At 62.1% G+C, this 22,971-nt stretch overlaps 2 protein-coding genes and 1 long non-coding RNA gene across 15 annotated transcripts in view; 1 reads left to right on the forward strand and 2 right to left on the reverse strand.

Annotated features, from left to right (window-relative positions):
* Window positions 1-6,717, reverse strand: part of UBE2G2 (ubiquitin conjugating enzyme E2 G2) — a 38,437-nt gene extending 31,720 nt beyond the window's left edge. For 4 of the 12 annotated variants that reach the window (XR_012021524.1, XR_012021523.1, XM_072807186.1 and 1 more), the window contains exon 1: window positions 5,718-6,079. Coding sequence is in view for 6 of the 12 variants with exons in the window: in XM_072807186.1 (XP_072663287.1) it covers window positions 5,718-6,006 (289 nt within the window). In the remaining 6 variants the exon portion in view is untranslated. The other 8 variants (XM_072807194.1, XM_072807187.1, XM_072807190.1 and 5 more) reach the window with 8 other exon arrangements.
* A 271-nt stretch (window positions 6,718-6,988) lies between these two features.
* On the forward strand, window positions 6,989-9,133 carry LOC140621783 (uncharacterized). Its single transcript, XR_012021525.1, has 2 exons — window positions 6,989-7,502; window positions 7,689-9,133. It is a non-coding gene; the product is annotated as an uncharacterized lncRNA (long non-coding RNA).
* Window positions 8,583-22,280, reverse strand: SUMO3 (small ubiquitin like modifier 3). Of its 2 annotated transcripts, none has more exons than XM_072807195.1 (4): window positions 22,125-22,280; window positions 15,365-15,493; window positions 11,846-11,917; window positions 8,583-9,784 (listed from the first exon to the last, which is right to left on the reverse strand). In XM_072807195.1, the coding sequence occupies exons 1-4, from the start codon at window positions 22,263-22,265 to the stop codon at window positions 9,707-9,709; spliced, it is 420 nt and encodes a 139-aa protein (XP_072663296.1). In that variant the 5' UTR covers window positions 22,266-22,280; the 3' UTR covers window positions 8,583-9,706. The 2 variants fall into 2 exon arrangements, with proteins under 2 accessions (XP_072663296.1, XP_072663297.1); XM_072807196.1 differs by lacking the exon at window positions 22,125-22,280 and adding an exon at window positions 20,641-20,793.
* Between the last annotated feature and the right edge of the window lie 691 nt (window positions 22,281-22,971).

The raw sequence follows: 22,971 nt of genomic DNA on the forward strand, positions 1-22,971 counted from the left end.
ATCACAAAGCTGTAGCAGTTAAAACACTGATTTTACAGTTCTACAATGCTATGGCATAAAAACAGACACATAGGTTAATGGAATAAAATAACCCAGAAATAAATCCAAATATATATGGACAAGTAACTTTCAACAAAGGAGCCAAGAATATACAATGGGGAAAACACTGGTATGTACATTGTTTTTTTTAACACATGCTGTTGTACACTTAACAGATTACAGTACAGAGTAAACATAACTTTTTTTTATTTATTTTTATGTTTTTTTTTAATTTTTATTTATTTATGAGAGAGAGAGAGAGAGAGAGAGAGAGAGGGGCAGAGACACAGGCAGAGGGAGAAACAGGCTCCATGCACCGGGAGCCTGATGTGGGATTCGATCCAGGGTCTCCCGGATCGCGCCCTGGGCCAAAGGCAGGCGCCAAACCACTGCGCCACCCAGGGATCCCAACATAACATTTGTTTTTTTTTTTTTTTAATTATTTATTTATTTATGATAGTCACAGAGAGAGAGAGAGAGAGAGGCAGAGACACAGGCAGAGGGAGAAGCAGGCTCCATGCACCGGGAGCCCGACGTGGGATTCGATCCCGGGTCTCCAGGATCGCGCCCTGGGCCAAAGGCAGGCGCTAAACCGCTGCGCCACCCAGGGATCCCCAACTAACTTTTATATGTACTGAGAAACCAAAAAAATTCACTTGACCAACTTTATTGTGATATTCACTTTATTGTGATGGTCTGGAACCCAACTCACAATATCTCCAAGGTAAGCCTATATACGATGGAATATTACTCAGCCGTAAAAAAGGGATTGTTACCGTTTTCAACAACACAGATGGACCTGGAAAGGGCATCATGCTAAGTGAAGTAAGTCAGATACAGAAAAACAAATACAGTATGACCCTTCGTACACAGAAAATTTTAACTATATATATATATGTATATGTGTATATACATAAAACAACAAGGTAAAGGCATACATACAAAGAACAGATTGGGGATTGCCAGAGGCAAGGGAGTGGAAAAATGGGAGAAATGAGTGAATTGTTCCGGTTTGGGTTTTTTTTTTAGTTTACATAAATTTAGGTTAAAAATTTAATTTAAAAAATAAACACAGAACACTGTAGAATAAATTAAGATATCTTAAAAATGAAAAAAATTAAAAACTACAATGAAATACCACTATACACACAACAGAATTGCTAAAATTTTAAAAACCAAGTGCAAATAAATAAATAAACAAACAAACAAACAAACAAACCAAGTGCAGACCAAGTAGTGAAGCCCCTGGAACTCTTTACTACACTCCTGGTAGAAATGTTAAATGGTACAACCACCTGGGAAAACAGTTTGGCTGTTTCTTTAAAAATTAAACATGAACTTCACAGGTGACCCATTTACCCAAGAGAAATGGAAGTATATGTCCACAGAAAGACATGCACACCAATGTTCCTGCAGGTTTATTTGTATTCACCAAGAACTAGAAACCACCCATATAATGCGGACTGAGCATACAACAATGGGACATTACTTGGGAGGATGGGAGGCTACAGAATTACGCTGGATGAAAGAATCCTGACAAAAGACAAAACAATCTATGGTGACTCAAAGCAGATCCGCTGGTCGTTGCCTGGGACCTGGGGGCACAGGAAGGCACAGGAGAGGTGGATTCTAGAAGCAGGAGACTTCACGGGGCAGTGGTTACACCCATCCTCCTGATTGTGGCAATAGCTTCATGGGCGTGTGCATCCACCAAAACTCATCAAACTGTACACTTAAAGTATATTAACCTATTGAATGTCAATTATACCTTAACAAAACTGCTTATTAAAAAAAAGAAAAAAAAAAGATGGCTGGGGGAAAAAAAGACACCACAAAGACCGAAAAGGCAAAGCACAAACAGGGATAAAATACTTATATATAGCCAACAATGGATTAGGGATCTATAAAGGAATAGACAACATACAAAGAACACCTACAAATCAGTAAAAGAAAGACAAACCACTCTATGGACATTTGGTACAAGACTCAAACAGATTTCACAAAGGAAAAAATATAAACCACCTATAAACGTGACAGGATGCTCAACTTCAATCACAACACACAAAACCACGAGGAACCGCACCTCACCCACCAGGCTGGTAAAAAAAGACCCTGCCCAACACCAAGGTGTCCGTGAACATTCAATGCGCTGTGCCCGGGGCAACTGCCCAGGGAACCGGTCTGGCATCATCCAGGAAGGCGGATCACGGGAAGGCTCCGTGACTGTATCACACTCCGGATACAGACCTTGCATAAAGTGCTCAGAGAAAGTTGTGAGAACACACCTGTGTGAGTCCATCTCAATTATTAAGTACAACAGGCAAAAATACACAGTATGTTGCTTAGAAGTATACTAAGCAGTAAGAAGACAGAGAAGAGGAAAGGAACCAGTCAGCAAATTTCAGCAGCAGTAACTTGCAGGGCTGGAGGGAAGGAGCCCGAAGATTTCTAAGTTAACTGCTAGTGCTGATTCCTAAGTTGGGTGCCGCGGGTACAGATGTCCATTCACTTTTCATCTGAACATACACATTTACTCTTACACAATTCCCTTCATAATAAAGAGTTGTTATGAGAAGCTCAAAAGACATATCGCCAGGAAAGAGGACAGTAACCAGAAGGACACGTGGAGTCCGGGGGTTCAGAGGAGGTTTCTCCAGGGGGGAGCAGGGCATGAGTGCTGGGGGTGCTACCCAGGGGAGACATGCGCCCATGACCCGGCCAGTCGGGGTGGCAGTGCAGGGGACCGATGAACTGAGAGGCAGGGGTCATCGCCAGGACTTTGGCTCTTGCCGCCACGAAGGGTCCTGGGCAGAGGGACGTGACCTGATGAGCTTTAATGGCATCTTCTGCTGTGCTGAGAACAGAACAAACTGGGACAAGAGCAGAAGCAGAAAACCTGTCAGGACCGTCCCGGCAGTCATCCAGGCCACAGGTGAGTGGCATGGACCGTGTGGGTCTCCAGGACGACAGGTGACATGTGAATATAAAACAAAAGGAGTCATCAAGGGCAAAAGGGCAAATCTAAGGTTTTGAGCCCAGAAAACCGGAGGGCTGTGGCGGCCAGCAACTGAGACACAGACACTGTGGGAGCAGCACTGCGAAGGGAGGAGCAGGTGCCCAGTTCTGCACGTTCACGTCCGAGGCTACTCCACATGGCACGAGGCTGCGTGTGTCCCCCAGAATCTGTGCGTGGGACCTTGTCTGCGCATGCACTCCAGGAAAAATGGGGTCACGCTGGACTGGGGTGAGTCCTACCACTGACTGGCACCTCCCTCGGGGAAGACGGCCAAGCCACGACGACGGCTGAGATGGGAGTTACGCGGCCCCCAGCCAAGGAACAGCAGGAACTCCTGGCAACCACCAGGAGCTGCAAGAGGCCAGGATGGATTCTTCCCGAAAGCCCCCAGGGTGTGGCCGTGCGGACAGGCGACCTGGACCTGGGCCTTCGGGCCTCCAGACAGAGAGACAACAAACTTCTGTTTTGTTAAGCCACTCGGCCTGCGCTCCTTTGTTAAAGGAGACCCCCCCAAACCAATACCTAACTCTATTTTTGACACTTCTCGGAAAGGCTGGATGCTGTGTGACAAGAAAACATCAAGAAAAGATCCCATTTAAAATACATAAGTTCTGGGGCGCCTGGGTGGCTCAAATGTTGAGTGTCTGCCTTTGGCTCGGGTCATGATCTCTGGGTCCTGGGATCGAGTCCCAGTCACGCTCCCTGCTCAGGGGAGAGTCTGCTTCTCCCTCTGCCTCCGCTCCTGTGCTTGCTCACTTTCTCTAACAAATATATAAAATATTTAAAAAATAAAATAAAATATATGGGTTTAGGACAGCTAGATGGTCCAGTCAGTTAACTGTCCAACTCTTGATCTCAGTTCAGGTCTTGATCACAGGGTCAAAAGTTCAAGCCCCACACTGAGTTCCATGCTGGATGTGGAGCCTACTTTAAAATAAATTAAAAAAAAAAAAAAAAATCTCGGTTCTTTTTCTAACACCTTTTTCCTGGTCCTAAGAACGTAGGCAAATCATTTTGCCTTTATTTTATTTTTTTTTTTTGTCATTTTGCCTTTATTACCCAATTTCCTGCAAAATGTGAAAAACCAGAGGCTGAACAGAATCCTAGCCAAGGTTCCACCACCACCCCTAAAATTCTACAGTTCTGGGACTATTCCCCAACATGAAAAGTTTCCCTGAACCCTATCCCAATAATCTACTGAAGTACATTTCAGGGATGCCTGGGGGGCTCAGTGGTTGAGCGTCTGCCTTCAGCTCAGGGGTGTGACCCTGCAGTCCTGGGATCAAGTCCCATGTCGGGCTCCCGGTACATGGAGCCTGCTTCTCCCTCTGCCTGTGTCTCTGCCTCTCCCTCTTTTTCTCATGAATAAATAAAGAAACCCCATTTCACAGAGAGATTGTTTCTATAAAATCCACATTTACAATGAATATGTCACCCGTACGGTAAGACCAACTAGAGGCTAATTCACAAAAGAGGAGGATCATGAAATGGAATTTTATGTTTCTAAGATCCAGCAACAACAGAACTCCCCTCAGAGACACACTGTTTCCATTCTCTACTGCTGTCACCACAAACTCAACCTTAAAACACCACCCACTGCTGACCTTACAGTCTCCATATGTCGGAAGAGGGAGGCAGTTCTGTGCCTCGAGTCTTACAAGGCAATCAAGGCAGGTGTCCCCCCAAACTCATTCAGGCTCCAGGCAGAACCCGGGTCCCTGCCGCTGTGGGACGGAGGCTCCAGGATCCCGAGCGCCAGCACCCAGCAGTCAGTCCCAGGTGCCGCGGGCCACCCCGTGCTTCTGTTCCTGGCCATGTGTGCATCCTCCCAGCCAGCCACAGCAGGGGGGCCTCCCCTCCCGCCTCACCTCTCCTGCCTTCCTCCAGGGTCTCAGCTCCTCCTGTGATTTTGGGGTCAGACCCCAACGATCCAGGCTAACCTCCCTCCCTGTAAGTCAGCTCTCCTGGAACCTGTGCGTTACGCCTTTCACGGCAGCGCTGGATTTGCGTCTGATGGGATGAGTAGGGGCCAGCAAGCCGAGGGGGCATCTTCAGGGCTGTGCCTTGCACAGATACCCCAGAATGCCACACAAACACGTGTAAAAGCGCGTACGTCACAGTTCTGCGATACAGACGTGGAAGTCAGCTGTTCTCTGCATCTTACTGCTGCAAACCTATAGCAGGGTCGGACTCACAGACGAGGTTTTTGTGGATACGGTACAAGGAAAAGCACTCTTTGCTGACGCGAACATCCTCAGGAAACGCAGTTGGACAAGGCAGAGTCTGCGCCCGAGCGGCGGCCCGGACCCGATTCCGTCCCCGCAGACCGGAGAGAGTAAGGCCTGGCCGCAGAGTGGAGGCCGCGGGGCTGCACGACTACACCCAGCAGGCGGCAGGGCCGGCAGGTGCCCCTGCGCTGCGCCCCCCGCCCGTGTCCCGCGGCCACCCCGCCCCTGCCCACCCTGGCCCCGCATCTCCTGCACGTGCCCCTGCCCCTGCCGCAGAGGGCACTGGGCCGGGCAGAAGGTAACCAAGCATCTCTTCTAAGGGCCCCCCCCCATCCCTGCTCCCGCCGGACGCGAGGCTCCCCGAGCCGGGCCGTCTGCTGAGGGACTGAGCTCCGCGCACATTTACCAGCCACTTTAGTGTGTTTCCGACTTCCCTCTGCAAGTCTCCCCGCCGGGCCGGCGCCGCGGTAAGAGCAGCAGCCTGCAGGGCCTCCGCCCGGGGGAGCCGGGGCCGCTGGAGGCCAGGGGGAGGGCCACGGGGAGGGCCACGGGGAGCGCCACGGGGAGGGCCCGGCCGCACCAGCAGCTCGGAGCCACCCGCAGGCCCGCGGCAGCCCCGCCGGCAGCTCCTCCGAGGGAACGTCCCGCTGCGAAGCGGCAGGACACGGGCCGTCCTGGGCTCTGGTCCTGGGCTCCGGCCCCTCCCTCCGCGTCCCCAAACATCCCCACACGCTACACGCTGCTGACTCGGGAGGCACCGAGCGGTCCCGAGCTCGGCCCGGGGAGGGGGAGGGGGAGGGGGCGGGCCTCACCCCAACGCGGCCCCATCAGGCGGGGCCCCTCTGACCTGTCCCCTCGGGCGCGTCACAATGCGCGGCTCCCGTTTCTCTCGAGCAGTTTCGGCTCCACCTTCCCGGCGGCCCCCCCGCCCCCGCCCTCGGCCGCCCTGTCCTCCCGCCGACGGGGGCGGAGGGTCTCGAGGCGGCCCCCCCGCCGCAGCCCCAGCCCCAGCCCCAGCCCCAGCCCCAGCCCGGGGCCAACCCCCCGGCCCCCTCCGCCCCGGGGCCTGACCCAGGGCTTCGCGACGCGGCCGGGACACGGGGCCGCCGGGACCCCAGAGAGGACCAGGCCGGGGGGGGGGGGGGGGGGGGCCGGGGTGGCAGAGGGTCACGGGGTCAGGGGTCAGGGCAGGGACCAGGCGCGGGGATGGGGGCGGGAGGTCGGGAGGGGCCGGGGCCGGGGCGCGGGCGGGCGGCGGGGGCGGGGGCGGGGGGCGCGCACTCACGCTTGTACTCGGCCATCAGCCTCTTGAGCGCCGTCCCCGCCATCGTCCGGGCGACAGCCGAGCGGTCCGCCGGCCCCGAGCGCGCTCGCTCCCGCCCGCCGCAGGGCCGCTTCCGGGTCGCCGCGGGCGCAGAAGCCCTTCCGGGGCGCGGGACGCGGGGGCGCCTGCGCGGTGGGGCGGGCGGCGGGGGGCGGGGGGCTGCGCAGGCGCGGTGGCCGCGACGTCCCGCCCGCGGGGTCCCCGAGGCAGCGGCTCCCCGGCGCCGGGTCCTTGCGGCTGAGCCGCGGGCGGGGACGCGGGCCCGGGACGGAGGGTCACGCGGGCCCCGGGGCGGGGGAGGGCCGCGGAGGACGGGGTCGGCCGCCTGTTACATCACGGGGGGGCGGGGGCCAGGGAGGGACACGGAGGCCGGGGCGGGGGCGGCCGAGCGGATCGCGTCTGTGCTGCACGTTCTTGGATCACGTCCCCGTGGGGAGGGGCTCAGCGGTCGGCGCCGCCTCCGGCCCAGGGCGTGACCCCGGGTCCCGGGTCCCGGGATCGAGGCCCGCGTCGGCCCTGCGTGGGGCCTGCGCCTCCCCGCGCCTCCCCGCGCCTCCCCGCGCCTGGGTCCCGGCGTCTCTCTCTCCCCCCTCCCTGTGTCTCTCCCGAATAAGTAAATGACCATGTTAAGAGGCTGAAGACCCGCTGGTCGGTTCCCACAGGCTCCCCTGGCGTGTCGGCCGGGCCCGGCGCAGTCAAGGCAGGAGGCGCGGGGAGCAGCTGCCGGACGTCCCTGGGCTTCGGGCCGGACCCGCCCGCGGACCGCGAAGGCCCCTCCCGCCGGCCTGGCCCCGCAGGACCCGATTGCCCAGACCCCCGCGTCCTCAGAGAGGTGCAAAGCGGCAAAGGCCTGCTCGTGCCTGCTCGTGCCTGCTCGTGCTCACCTGCTGCCCGGGTGAGGGGAGGGCCTGGGTCCCGTCGCTACCCCATCGGGCTCCCTGCCCCTCCGGCTTGTCCGCTGTGGGGAGCAGTGGGCCGCGGGTCCCCTGGTGATATGGTGGCTCCGTCCCCACTGACCCCGGGATCTGGGATCTGGGGCGCGCCGGTGCTTCTCAGAACCCGGGTCTTCCTGACCTCAAAGGGAGTGACCCCAGGTCGCGCTCTGCGGCTCCGCCACGCAAACACCTGTGCACCGTTAGAGGCGTCCTCAGCTCCAGACCGTCCGCGCGCCGCCTCGGCCTCCATACCCTCCCACAGAATCCACCGTGTGATGTTCTGTAGGATCCATTGCGTCCTTGGTTTATTGTCATCACGGGCCTCCTGCAACCTGAAAACCCGTCCCGAGGGCAAGGAGCGGCCCCTGCTCGTGGATGCAGCTGCAGTAGGCGGCCGGCAGGCGGCATCGCTGAACTGGGCCAAATTTAAGAAGGGGGGGGGGGGGACTCAGGCCTTCAGCCCAGGGCGTGACCCAGAGGCCGGGGTGGAGCCCACGTCCCTCCCCGCAGGGAGCCTGCTTCTCCCTCTGCCTGTGTCTCTGCCTCTCTGTGTGTCTCAGGAATAAATGAACAAAATCTTAAAAAACAAAAAACAATGCAAAGCAGCCTCCGAGGTCTGTGTCTGTCAGGGCCGAGGCCTAGAGAACCGTGGTCCAGCACTGACTTCACGGAAGTGAGTGGGATGCAGTGCACAAAGGAAAAGAGTCTTTAGGTTCAAACAACAAAAACCTTGAGAAGCCCTGACTAACGTGCACGTTCACGCGCCCCACAACGCGCCCCCCATACCCGGGACCCCAGGAGAGGCGAGGTCGTGATGCCCGGTGGGCGCAGCCAAGGCCGGGGCACTGCAGCCGATGCAGCCGTGGGCAGGAAACCCAGGCCTGGCACGGGCGACCTGCGGCGTGCAGAGGGTTCAGGGACATACCCACTCCTCCCCACCCGGGCTCAGGATGCCAGTGGCCGCCCCAGTGGCTGGCCCGGACACGGAACGGGGACAGTCCACCCCCTCGGCCACACGCAGCGTGTAATCCAAGCCCAGAGACAGAATAGCAAACTATATTTACTGTTTACAGTAGCAAAGGACAACAAATCATGTACAAATTGGTGAATAAACAGAACAGAGCCAGCCGACCTCCCACCCTCGCCCGGACAGCAGAACACAAAGGAAACGCAAAGGCCTTCGGCAAGATTTCAGGCAGGTGAGGGACGATGTCGCGGTCCGCTCGGGGACTAGGACCAGCAGCAGTGGGTGCACACGCAGCAGCAGGAGAAGCAGCCGTGTAACTGGTACTGAACGAAATCACGTCCTAAAGCGTACACCCCACACCTACTGGGAAAGCAGCGCAGCCCACGTCCACGAGGGCAACGCCAAGTCACCGCTGCAGGGGCTCCACCGCCAACACACTCTGAGGCAGGTCTTTCACGCAAAAACAGCTGCAAACTCAGCAGTGCTGAATCCAGATTTTGTAGAGAGACCTTAACTGCCCAGAGGAGAAACGGGCAGCCACGGCCCCAGGGCCCAGTGAGATGCGTGGGGGTGGCTTCCTTCTCCATCGGGGCCAAGGGTCTGAAAGACCTGCTTATTTTCCTTTTCACCTTTTAAAAAGCCTTCCAGTATTTTCCCTCTGACTTTACTATTTCCTGAAATGCAGTATTTACCATTTCAAATACCTGTGCCTGTATGACATCGTGAGATTGTTTCCCATCCCCAAACCGGCCCCAAAACTCGTCCAACGGCAGCAGCCCCTCTGTGGTGCCGTGAGGTCTCCACTGGAATAAACAGTGGGGTGGCGGTGGGGGTGGGGGGGTCAACACCTGGGGTCAGATCCCCATCTAGACTAAAAGTGGACATTCAGACCACACATTTGGGGGCAAAAGTTAGAGGGAGGAAAAAACAAAAATGAAAGCAAACGAACCCCAAAACCCTCACCACTCCTTTCCCCCCAACAAAGACAAGTGTGACTGGCCTGACTTCAGCTGTGGGCGCCCTCCCCCCGCAGAGTTCTGAGTTGCCCTTGCGAAACGTCAGAGAGGAAAGTAATTCTGGTGACTGTCCTCGGGTTTCCGCAGACTCCTCTGTGATTGGCATGGTCACGGGTTCACTATTCCACAGCAGGTGCGAGCACGAGGACACGTGGGGACGGTCCCTGCAGAGGCGGCACCCTTAGGGCCAGCCGCTCTCCCGCGCGCCTCCTGTCTGCTGCTGGAACACATCGATGGTGTCCTCGTCCTCCATCTCCAGCTGGCGGGGGTGCGGCGGCGAGAGAGGGAGAGCAGTTAGTTTCCTGGGATCCCAGAACGCGCCACGCTCACCTGGACGACTCTGCAGGTTCACTACGCTGTCCCCTCCCTCTGCCCCCCCCCCCCCCCCCCCCCCGGGAACACCATCCCACCATCCCCACCACACCTGTCCTCAGGTGCACCGTGCCGGGACAGCGCTCGGCTGGGATTTCCAACAAGCCCGTTCACCCACCAAGATGCTCACAGAACTCACAAAAGGATATTCGGAGCTAAGGACTCGGATAGAAAAGCAGCCTCTGGGGCGCCTGCCTGGCTCAGTCTTAAAGAATGAGACTCGTGAGCTCGGGGTCATGAGTTCAAGCCCCATGCTATGTATACAGATGACTTAAAAAATAATGAAACCTTTAGAAAGAAAAAATGAGTCTTATTTAAAAACAAGCATCCGGGATCCCTGGGTGGCACAGCAGTTTGGCGCCTGCCTTTGGCCCGGGGTGTGATCCTGGAGACCCGGGATCGAATCCCACGTCAGGCTCCCGGTGCGTGGAGCCTGCTTCTCCCTCTGCCCCCCTCTCTCTCTCTCTCTCTGTGACTATTATAAATAAATAAAAGTTTAAAAAAAAAAAACAAGCATCCAAAATTTTTACTGAACTTTACACAAAATCGTGTTCCACTGAGGAGCACGTAACAGGTGCCGTGGATTCTTCATGACAAGTGCAAGGATCGTGCCTGTGGACTCCAAAGCAAGCCCCGTCACACAAGGAGGATGTGCTAAAGTGAGGGACACGCTGGCTCTGCCCACTGCACCCCTTCCTGCCCTTCACGACCATGGGAGGGATGGTGCAAACGGCTTTCCCTTTCTGGCACAGGGAGCACACGTCTACCCTGATCTCTGTCCATCCTCTGAACAAAAGGAAACTTCTCTGCCGATTCAGACTAGAGGCTGGAAGCAGTCCCGGGTCCCAGGGACATTCTCAGAGGGGACTGGGGTAGGGCTGGGAGGGCAGGGCCCCTCTCCGGCTCAGACACCCCGGGCAGCAGCCAGATGACAGGCAGGAGGGGGAGCCCGGGTGCCCCTCCACCCCCCCCCCCGCCCCCAGGAAACTCCCGCAGCCCAGCGCCCGTGTGAGCAGTGTGAGGGTCCCCAGGGCAGCACACAGGCCCTCCCCCCGCAGCTCAGAGCCCATGGGAGCAGGGTGAGGGTCCCCAGAGCAGCACACATGGCCTCCCCCCTGCAGCCCAGCACCCACATGAGCTGGGTGAGAGTCGCCAGGGCGGCACACACGGCCTCCTCCCGCAGCCCAGAGCCCATGTGAGCAGGGTGAGGGTCCCCAGAGCAGCACACACAGCCTGCCCCCTCCCCCTGCAGCCCAGAGCCCGTCTGAGCAGGGTGAGGTCCCCAGGGTGGCGCACCCAGCCTCTTGCTGCGTGGTGCTGTCACGTGAACTGATCAGACTGATGCTCACAGCTCCTTGCAGGACAGAAACAGGCGTCCTCCCCACTTTACTGACGGAGAAGACGGAGGCTCAAGGGTGGGTGGCTCTGGATCACGATCCGACAACGGCCACAGCCCCACTGCACTCCTGCTCCAGGCCCGAAGCCCCGTCACCCCAGCGTGAGGCGCAGCAACGGGGCGGGCGTGTGGTGGGCAGCAAGCAAACACCGCGTGACTGAGGATGACGGCCCGTCCCTTCCGCCCACACCCTGAAGGGCACAAGATCGGGCCAGCGATGTGGCTGCAATCCAGTGTCCAGATCCGAGGGGTGGGCGCCGGGAGGGGCGGCAGGAGCGGGGGACATGGCCAGGCCTGGTAGTGGCCCCGGGGCCCCCTGCTCGGCCCGCGGCCCTCCGCCCCGGCCCCCAGCACGGAGCAGGATGTCTGACCAAGTGCATTTTTCTCATTTGAAAAACTGAACTCCAACATTTAAAAATTCAATAGCCTAATAGTTGAAAACCATGAAGACATGAAGACAGGAGCCCCGTGAGCAGCGTTCGGAGCAGCGCGGCCGAGGGCAGTGGCCCCGCGCGGGCCGCAGGAGCCGCTCGGCAGCGCCGCCTTTCGTACCTGCGCGGGGGTGTCCGTCTCGTTAATCGGCTGCCCGTCAAACCTGAACCTAATCTGTCTCATCGACAAGCCCTGCAAAGAAAGACCAATTATCATTAGAAATCTCCAGGAGACACGTTCATTCCAGAAAATAAAACACGAATCTCAAAATATTAGGATTCTGAACGAACTTTCGACCCACCCTGTTAGTAAAACTCGTCGGTGGCCTCTGGGCATCTCCTGCGCGGCCCAGCAGCCAGCCCAGGCCCGGGCCCGCGTCCTGCCCGCCGCACCCTCACCTCCCTCCAGGGACAGGCTCCGCGTGGCCGGCACCGCCCCCCAGAACCTCTGGGCGACAAGCCTTCGGGGACCGGCGAGCCCGGGGTCCCAGCACGGCCTGCGAGCGGGGGGCGGCCCGGACCGCTGGGCCCAGGGAGGCCCCGGCGGAGCGTCTTCCGTCCAGGCCGGGCTGTGAGCCGCGGGTCCCGAGGGCAGGCGGACGTGGCCCGGAAGCCGAGCGTCTCCTTTAGGGAGCAACGACGGGGCGCCCGGGGCTCAGCGGTGGAGCATCTGCCCTGGGCTCAGGGCGTGACCCCGGGGTCGCGGGATCGAGTCCCGCATTGGGCTCCCCGCAGGGAGCCTGCTTCTCCCTCTGCCCGTGTCTCTGCCTCTCTCTCCCTGTGTCTCGTGAATAAATAAAATAAAAAGCAATCCCGATTTTACTTAAACAAAACAGGCAGCATTGAGACCAGCATCTCCGCTCCGCTCCCTCCTGAAAAGATACTTAAACATTCAGGCACGAACGACGAGGATGAGGGGAGCAGGAGAGGACTGGCCCTGGGGGAGCCGCAGGGCGGTGGGGACGACCCCGAGGTCGGGGCGGGGCAACACGCGGGGCCCCACAGCCCAGGGGCCCACCCATGGCGTCTGTGCCGCACAGATGAGCACCGGCCGACCGCGGAGGCCCCTGGAAGCTGACACGATAGGCCCCACCGGACCCCGACTCGGGCCCCCAGCCGCACGGGCCACGCACTGTCCCCACCACAGGCAAGAGGTCTACTTTCCGGAAGGTCGGCTTGGAGCCCTGGGCTCAGGACACCAGGGACCAACCAGCCTGGACGCCAGCCGCCCGCCGAGCCCCATTGCCCCGTCCGGCCGCACCCCCAGGGCAGACGGGCCTGGCAGGTGGGCTCCTGGGAAACCTACTGACTCACAGGCTGCAACACCTGCGACCCCCAGCCCACCCGGGCAGGTCACCCCCGCGGGGCAGGGCTCTGTGCCTGCCACTCTCCGCCAGCTTGCCGGGCGTGGTTCTCAGGCACGAGCACTTCAGCACGGCCGTGGGACCATGAAGACTCGGATGTGTGAGCCGTCCAGCCGGTGAGGAGGAAAGGAAGGGTAGGCGCGGAGGACGGGGCACGGAGGCCACACAGGCACCTGCAGCCCTCGGGGACACGGAACACAAGAGGTGGGTGCGGGTGGGAGAGGAAACCCCTCGAAGAACGTGTGGAAACGAGAAGTCACGACAGAAGCAAGACTCTCCACGCAGCGTGGGAACCAAGGCTGAAGGGCCCTCCCAGAAAGAAGCCCAAGAGCAACAGCAAAGCCCGATGCCAGGCGGGCGGAAACAATCCCAAGCGTCAGCTCCAGGAGGGGTGACAGCAAGGTACACGGCGTTCCCAACACGGCGCACGGGACGACAGAGGGCCCGGCATCCCAGGACCGCCCGCCGCGGCCACGTGTCCTCAACAAAAACAAGGGGCGCCTGGCCTGTGACCCTTGACCTCGGCGTGTGAGTTCAAGCCCCAAGACGGGTGCAGAGATGGATGGATGGATGGATGGATGGATGGATGGATCAAAGGAGGAGAGGAAGGAGGGGAGGAAGAGAAGGAGGGAAGGAAGGGAAGAAAGAGAGAAAAGAAAGAAAAAAAGAAAGAAAGAGAAAAAAGTACCAGGAAAGTGACCGGTACGGTACAATCACGCACCTCCAAGCCCCTGAGAGTGAGGTTTTGGGGCCCAAGAACAGATCCCGAAAGCTCCCAGAGAAGAGCAAAGCGACCTCACAGGACAGAGAACCAGAATGTCACTGAATGTCCGCACCAACGCTGTAACAAGAAAAGGACGTGAAGGGCCCAAAAGACAAAAACGAATTTCAACCTGGAAATGGTCGTGCAGCCAATGGTGAAGAGCGAAGGTTTGTGACGGGGAAGTCGCCTGCAGCCCCACGCGCCCCAAGGACACTGCAGAGCAAGACGCTGGAAGACACGCTCCGCGAAACAGGACGAAGCCGGACTAACCCAGAAAATACGTAGGATGGCGGCCAAAGAAGTCTCCGGAAAGACTCGGAGGTGGCTCTGCAAGGACAGTCACACCACAGGTGCGGCGGGACGGCTTGAAGCATGGGGACACGCCCCCCGCACGGTGCGTGGAGAATACGGGCAATGACTTCACAGGACCTCCCAGAAAACCACACACGACGGCCAACAGACCAGCTGGGCCCACGAGACACGAGCCAGACACGAGCTGTCGCCGCGAACCCGCTGCACCGCCCAGCGGATGGCACCTCCCTGGCAGGACCCGCGAGGCCCAGGGCCATGTCCTGCAGGGACCGGGCAGACGCGCGCGGAGGGCTCGTCCCAGAGCAGAGTTTCCACCTCCCGTGGGGAAAATCACCTCGGAAGCCAAACACACGGAGACCCAGGAACAGAGACACGCCAGCCCGGGAAGAACGAGGGAGGCGGCTGCAAGGCTGGCGGGCTCGGCCAGGGGGAAGGGGTGAGCGGGGGGGGGGGGGGGGGGGGGCAGGGACGGGGGGGGGGCGGACAGGGACAGGGACGTGGCTCACTCACCGCGTCGACCACAACACAGCGCCAGGCCTGACAAAGCGTCCACACAGAGGAACAGGGCGCCCCAGAGCCCGCGCCCCCCACCACACAGCGACACGCAACGGGCCACCGTGTGGGGGATGCGGGTGGTGCAGAGAGGCCTGGTGTGTGAATGAGGACAAAGGACAGCAAGGTTGGAAGCACCGATGTGTGTGAGCCACACGTCTGTCCAGACGCTGATAACGACAACCGGGACCTGCGGCGACCCGGCCACGGCCGCGATGCTCGTGAGCAAGGGGAAGAATCAAGCCCCCCGTGAGCCCCCAAGGCCGTGTCTCAGTCGCGGCCCAGCTACTGCGCTGCACCTGCAGGGACGGACTGAGCCACTGCGCTCCCAGCAGCCACCAGAGGGCACACCCCACGCTCCCCGCTGGGGGAAGAGCCGGCGGCCTGGCCTGTCCGCGGACACAGGGCTGATGCTCTGACGGCAGAAGGAAATGGCCACCACGGATGAGCACGCACACGCAGGCACACACACGCGCACACATGCACACACGAGGGACGAGTACACACATGCAGGCGCACACACACGCACGCCGAGGGACGAGCACACACGCAGGCACACGCACACAGGAGCACCCCGGGCACACGCGCCCCCGGGACAGCCGAGGCCCGGGCAGCCCGTGGCCCGCAGGCCCCCAGGGCACAGGCGCACCTGCCTCTCGCAGTAGGCCTTCATCAGCTTGCTCAGCGGCGTGTGCCTCTTGATCTTGAACTGGACCACGGAGCCGTCCTGCCCGGCCACCTTCAGGTTGATGTGGTCATTCTCCGTCTTCACCCCCTCCTGCAAGGACACGGACACCGGGTCTCAGCCACGGGCCGCCGCGCTCCAGGCGGCGGGGCGGGAGTCTCAGCGACGACCCCTCCCGACTCCCCCGCAGCCCAGGGTTGCGCACACGAGGGCTTCACGTCCACGCGGAACGAACCCCTCTGGTGGGCGGGCGCGTGCAGGGGCACAGCATACACCTACGGAGGCTTTGGAGGGAAAAACCCGCTTAGGGACTCTTGAGAAACCCCAAAGCCCTCCTTGTTAGGAGAGGACGGTGAACACACGCCCGCAGGCAGGCACACGCCGGGTGAGGATGGGGGGGGGCAGGCCCCGTGGAGGATGGGCAGGCCAGGGTCCCCCCTCCCCCCGCAGCGGTCCCACCCCGGTGGCATCTCTGACACTTGTGATGCTGTCCGAGCCCCAAACGATCGTGACAGGGGCGGCGCAGGGCCCGGAAGCACAGCTGGAATGAAGCAAGGAGCTGGGGTTCAGGACGGCAGGCCCCCCGGGTCCCAGAGCGGGATTCTGGGAGGTGCGGTTGGGGCACCCAGGGCGGCTCCTGCGGGCTCGGCCACCTCGCTTAGCTGGCGCCGCCGGGGAAGGCGGGAAGCTTTACTCTGAGCGGACGATCCAGCTGGCCCGAGTCCCTTTGGACATAGAGTGCGCCTGTCCCTGTCACACGCGCCCACCTCTCTGGGCCACGCCCTTGGGGTGGGGAGCCCGTGGGGGGAGCCGACCCGAGAAGCGGCCCCGGGAGGCAGGACCCCAGTAGGACCCCCGCCACGAGACAGGATCGCCCTCCGCGGCCGTGCAGGCACCAGCGGGGCCCCCCCTCCCCGTGACTCCGCCGTGGGCAACGCGCGGGACCCGGGGCCGGGGCAGCACCCCCTCGCTCCCCGGAGATGAGGTGTCCATACTTGCCGTGCCTTTTTTTCAAATAAAGGCTTCATTTTGTACATTTAGAGAAGTGTACGTTAAGAGAAAAGGCGCAGCCGTCGGGGCCGGGGGTGCGCACGGCCCTGGGCCAACACCCCGCGCCACACGCCACACTGCCCCTGCCGCCCAGGCCGGCGCCGCTCACCACCGGCAGAGGGACTCCGAGCCTCCCTGACGTGTCGCCAAGTTTTCCACCATCGTCCTGTTCCTGTTCCAGGATCCAATCCAGGCGACCGCCTTTGTATCTACTTAGAGATATTATTTTTTTCCCAATGTTTCTGTGTTAACGTAAACCTAGTGTAAAAGCCACCACATCACCCCCTTTGGTTGGTCTGAACGTCCTACAACCTTCACCACGTCCATCTCCAGAACCCCGTCCACCCTGCAGGACTGAACCTCTGTGCCGTTGAACCCAACCGTGTCTCCCCAGCACCCCCCCCATTCCTTGTCTCTGTGATAGTGACTCCTCTACAGATCCCATAAAAGTGGATCACACAGGGATCCCTGGGTGGCTCAGAGGTTCAGCGCCGCTTTCAGCCCAGGGCGTGATCCTGGAGCCCCGGGATTGAGTCCCACATCCGGTTCTCTGCATGGAGCCTGCTTCTCCCTCTGCCTGGGTCTCTTATGAATAAATGAGTAAATCTTTAAAAAAAAAAAAAGTGGATCACACAGTATTTGTCCTCTTGGGACTGGCTTATCTCATGCAGCATGACGTCCTCAAGGTTTGACCACGGCACGGCTGGGGTCAGGGTTCACTGCCCTGCCGGGACCGCGTACCACGCACGGCGTGGGTGGGCTGTGTTCACTGTCGCCATCTGTCCACGGACACGGGGTGACTTCCACGGTAATGCTGCGGTGAGCCTGGGTGGACAAGTATCTCCTGGAGATCCCGCTTTCTGATCTCGGGGGCAAGTACCGGGAAGCAGGATTGCAGGTCCATATGCTACTTCTAGTTTTAATGTTTTTAGGAACACTCTGCGCTGACCGCCCGCTTTGCCTTCCCGCCCAGCGTGAGTGTGTCTGGTGTGGGAAAGCACGACCCCGTGGGTGGGAGCTGGCGTTTCACTGCACTTTGATCGGTGTTTCTCTGCTCAGTGGTGGACGAGCGCGTTCCGTGCGCGTGTGGCCACGTGTGCACCTCCTCTGGAGAGGCGCCCGTTCGAGAGTGTGTCCGGTTGTGAACAGTTCTTGTTGGCTCGGAGTGTGAGCGGCGCTCTAGGCTCTCCGGGCAGCAGCCCGTGATCAGAGACGGAGTCGCAAACCCCCCTCCCTCTGGGCGGTGGCTGCTGCCCCCGTGATGGAGCCTCGGGCTGCACGAGCTCCAGGTCCGCTGTGCTCTGGTGGCCTGGCCTCTGCTGTCACATCCAGGGTCAGGAAGGCCTGTCCTACGTTGTGTCCTAAGAGCTTCACTGCTCTAGTCTCAACACTTAGGCCCCCGAGCCCCTCTGAGTTGCCTCTTGTATACGGTGTAAGGTAAGGGTCCAGCTTCATTCTTCTGCGCGTGGGTAGAGACACTATCTGCTTTTTCAACAAAAAGATACGAATGTGCCAAAACGCACGGATACGGGGCCGGAACGTAGAACGGGCACACGGGGCAGTGGCCACAGGGCAGCGGGAGGCGGCAGGCAGGGACCACCACGAGCCCCTCTCCCTAGGGAAGGACACTCGGAATGGCCTGTCCCGGGCCCCCAAAGGGCAGGAGTAAAGGAAAAGCAACACTGACCACAAATCACTAGGGTCCCCCTGCGTCAGCTACCCAGAGGCGGCAGGGGCTGTCCCCAAATGCCCCCCAGGTTTTCCTCCCACCAGCAGGACGGCCTGGGGTGCCTGCTGCCCTCCTGCCCAGCTCCCTGGGCTCGGGAGGCGCAGCCTGTGCTCGGCTTCCCCGACAGCTGGCACATAGCAGGCGGCCCCGCAGTTCAGAGCAAGCGCGCTCAAGACATCACGCTGCTCCATTTCCTGCAGTTAAGCCTCCGCAAAAGGAAGCCCCCAGAAACCCGCACAGGCACCCACACAGGCACCAGTACGTGCCACAGGCACCCGCACAGGCACCCGCACAGGCACCAGTACCCGAGAGAAGAACGGGCACAGGCTGAGCGGAGGAGGGCAGGGCAGCTGCAATCGCATCAGGAGTGAGGACGGGGTCCTGGAGCGTGACCTGAGATTGCAGCGAGCCCCGCGCCAGCTCCTGAGGGCCCGCCCCACCCCGCTTGACTCCAGTGTGTCCCCAGGGCCCCGAGGCTCCAGGCTCAGTGTCCAAGCTCCACTATCACAAGAAGCCCATGTCCCAAGTACTTGACTCCGCTGAGTTGCCACTTGGCAAAAGTGTAGGCGCCCAAGACGCAGACCCAAAGCTTCAAATGCCGGTTTTTAATAAGAGCAGTTAACCTAACGTCAGGCCTTGCTAAGAACGGCCTGCCTGCGTGAGGAGCACACCCCAGAGGGCCCAGAAAGGAGGGATGAGCACAAATCCAGAACACAGCAGGGGGAGGTGACGGGCAGGGGCCGCACGGGGAGGACAGCGGGGAGGGGATGTGCAGGGGGGCGCACGGGGAGGACGGCGGGGAGGGGACGGGCGGGGGGGGGGGGCACAGGGAGGACGGCGGGGAGGGGACGGGCGGGGGGGGGGGCACAGGGAGGACGGGGGGACGTGGCGCGCAGGGTGGGCACGGGGAGGACGGCGGGGAGGGGACGGGCAGGGGGGGGAGCACAGGGAGGACGGCGGGGAGGTGGCGCGCAGGGGGCGCACAGGGAGGACGGCGGGGAGGGGACGGGCAGGGGGGGCACAGGGAGGACGGCGGGGAGGGGACGGGCAGGGTGGGCACGGGGAGGACGGCGGGGAGGGGACGGGCGGGGGGGGCACAGGGAGGACGGCGGGGAGGTGGCGCGCAGGGGGCGCACAGGGAGGACGGCGGGGAGGGGACGGGCAGGGGGGGCACAGGGAGGACGGCGGGGAGGGGACGGGCAGGGTGGGCACGGGGAGGACGGCGGGGAGGGGATGGGCAGGGGGGGGAGCACAGGGAGGACGGCGGGGAGGTGGCGCGCAGGGGGCGCACAGGGAGGACGGCGGGGAGGGGACGGGCAGGGGGGGCACAGGGAGGACGGCGGGGAGGGGACGGGCAGGGGGGGGCACAGGGAGGACGGCGGGGAGGGGACGGGCGGGGGGGGCACAGGGAGGACGGCGGGGAGGTGGCGCGCAGGGGGGGGCACAGGGAGGACGGCGGGGAGGGGACGGGCGGGGGGGGCACAGGGAGGACGGCGGGGAGGGGACGGGCGGGGGGGGGCACAGGGAGGACGGCGGGGAGGTGGCGCGCAGGGGGGGGCACAGGGAGGACGGCGGGGAGGGGACGGGCAGGGGGGGGCACAGGGAGGACGGCGGGGAGGGGACGGGCGGGGGGGGCACAGGGAGGACGGCGGGGAGGGGACGGGCGGGGGGGGCACAGGGAGGACGGCAGGGAGGTGGCGCGCAGGGGGGGGCACAGGGAGGACGGCGGGGAGGGGGCGCGCAGGGGGCGCGCGGGGGGGGGACGTGATGGAGAGGCGGACGCACCCCCGGAGAACAGCGACAGCGACGCGACCCATAAGGGAGGGGAGCGCACACGGGAGGCCCGACGGGAAGCTGGGAGCCCCCCGCGGCCGCAGCGGGACCCGCGGGGAGGGGGAGGGGGAGGGGAGGGGGAGGGGAGGGGGCGGGGCGGGCAGCAGCGCCGCAAGGGCTCCGCGGAGAGGTGGGGAGCGGAGCGGCGCGGCCCGGGGAGCCAGGGGTGCTGGGGTGCACGGCGGGGCCGCGGAGGGGGGAGGGGAGGGGGGAGGGGAGCGGGGAGGCGGTCGGGGCCCGGGGACGGCGGGTGCGGTCCCAAGCGAGGCGGCCCCGCCCCCCACGGCTGCGTCATAGGCCCGCCCGGCCGGGCTCCCGGGAGGGGCGGGGCCTGGGAGGGGCGGGGCCTGGCCGCGGGGCGGGGCCGGGTGGGCCGCGGGGCGGGGCCGGGGCGGGGCGCGGCGCGGGGCGGGGCGGAGCCGGGCAGGAGGGGGAGGGGAGCGGCGCGCGGGGGGAGGGGCGGGAGGCCGGGGGCGCGGGGCCGCCCCGCAGACGCCGCCTGCCCCGGGTCCCGCAGCCCGAGGTCGCGGAGGGCGGAGGGCGCCGGGCGCGGGCCGGGGCGGCGGGGGCGGCGGGGTTGGCGCGGGCGCGGGCGTCCCGGGGTCCCGGCCGGCCCCGGCGCCCTTACCTTGGGCTTCTCCTCGGACATGGCTGCGCGGCGGCGGAGCGGCGGGGAGGCGGGCGGGCGGCGCGGGAGCGGGCGATCAGGCTCCGGGCCCGCCGCTGTCCCGCCGCAACTGCTCGCGGGGCCGCGCTTTGCCCCCGAATCCCCGCGCGCCGGTTGGCTGCCGAGGGGTCACGTGGCGGGCGCGCGTGCACGAGGCGCGTGCTCAGGGCGTCGGGCGCGCGCTCGGCCGGGCCGAGGTTCCCGGGTCGGGAGTGCGTCACGGGCGGGCCCGACGGCGGGGCGGGGGCGGGGGCGCGGGGAGGGGGGCGGGGGCGGATGCAGGACCAGGGCGCGCTCTGGGCACCAAAAGGATGGAGGAGAAAGGGTTGGAGGCGCCCAGGACCCGGGGAGCCCGGGGTCGCCCTGGGGGCCAGCAACAAGGATGATGCCCCTCCCCGGCCCTGGCCCTGGCCCTGGCCCTGGCCCTGCTCCCTCCCCTGCTCAGCGCGGCCAAACCCAGGGGCACCCACTCGTTTCCCAGGTGAGGGGCATCGTTCAGAGGAAAAGGAAGCTGGAGACCAGTGTGGTGAACCGCCCCTGGTGGTCACGGGGTCCCCAGAAAGCAGCCCCGCTACAGATGAGGTGCCGCTGGCCCTGGGGGGAGCCAGTGTCCAGTAAGGAGGACCCGCGGGGGGAGGAAGGTGCTCCAAGGCCGCCCACCTACCCGCTGGGGGGCCTGTGCTGGTTTAGCAAGGTGCGCAGGGACCTCCCAGGCCTGGCCCTTCCCCGGAGCTCCAGGGGGACAGAGGCCTGGGGAAGGCCTTCCCCCTGGGGCCACTGGTCTCAGGGTGGCGCCAGCTTCACCCCGAGCCCCTTCCCCGTGTCCCCTGGCCAGTCCCGATCGTGGCCTCAGCCTGGCAAGCAGAAGCCATGCACCTGCCGGGGTCCCCTGTGGGGCGCACGAGGCTGTGCTGTGACCGCCTTCCTGATGTTTCTGGAATGCACGCTACGCAGCAGAAACTAAGCGCGAGGAGAATCTGAATAAGACTGTTAATTAATTACATACTAGGTCTCTAAGAGAACGTCATGGACGTGTAACCAGTCGTCCAGGGGGCAGGGTCCTGCCGAGGAGGCAGGAGGCTCGAACAGTCATTCTCCCAGTCTGCAAACGAGAGACGCTGGACAACCCGTAAAGCCACAGCTTTTCCGAAACCATCAGAGAGCCGGGCCGGCTGCACCCTGTGTTTATGTCCCGACCCCCCCACCGGCCTGCTCCCACTGAAGCCGAGTCCCCACACAGCTGCCCTCCTCCGCGCCGGTGCCTGACACCCCTCCTGCAGTTTGGGAAGATGTTGAAGGTGTCCCTGGAGAGGACACGGATCCCTGTAAAAGTCCCGCCCAGACCCAAGGACATGAGGCCTGCATAATGGTGGGGCTGGACCAGGGCAACAGAGTCCTCCCCCACCCCCCCCACACACACACGTGTACACTCACACACCCCGCACCAGGACAGCCAGCACCAAGGAACACGCTGAGTGCTCTGTGCCCGGTCCCAGGGAGAGACGTCGCCAAGCTGGGGGTGCACAGGGGAGCCCGAGAGCCGAAGGTGGCGCAGGAACATAGAGAAGCTGCCTCCGGCAGACCATCTTCCAGCCTCAGCACGTGATGCCAGAGGAATGTGTGTCAGCGGACGCGAGAGAAGCCACAACCACAGAACCCGGAGCCCCGACGCAGCCCCTCCGCCGGCAGCCACGCAGGAGGACTGCCCTTTGCCGGAGAGGAATGCCGGGACCTCCGCGTCTGCCGTCCTCCAGATGACATCTGTCTTTCAGGAAACGATTACAAGGACACACACAAAAAGAGAAAAAAAAAAAAACCCGCAATCAAGACAGGAAAATCAAAACCAGATTCAGACAGGACCCGGAAGCTAGATTGTCTGGCAGGATTCGTGTTCAGGCTCCTGCGGGGAAGGTCAGAGACGCGAAGGGAGGGGCTGGGAGCAAGGCCCCCGGGAAGCGCCCGGCCCGCAGACACGCGAAGGAAGCATGCCTTCCACGGGCTCATTCCACGGCCCGTGGACACAGGAGGGAATCCGTAAACTTCCCACTAAGTCCAGGAATCCGCAGAGTAGAACAGAGAGGAGAAATGCGAGGGAGCCGGGGAAACAGAGCAAACAGAAGCCCTGCCACCAACCCTCTCCGAGGGTCTAAGGCACCGTTGGAGCCAACAGAGGACAGAAGGGGCAGACAAACGTTTGCTAAGGGTCTTCTGCAAATAAGACATCACAGCCCAGATCCAAGCTCAGAAAACCCACCCGGGGTTTCCACATCTACGAGGCGCCAGGGCACAGCC

Source organism: Canis lupus, chromosome 30 (genome assembly GCF_048164855.1).
Source record: "Canis lupus baileyi chromosome 30, mCanLup2.hap1, whole genome shotgun sequence".
Classification (NCBI taxonomy): domain Eukaryota; kingdom Metazoa; phylum Chordata; class Mammalia; order Carnivora; family Canidae; genus Canis; species Canis lupus.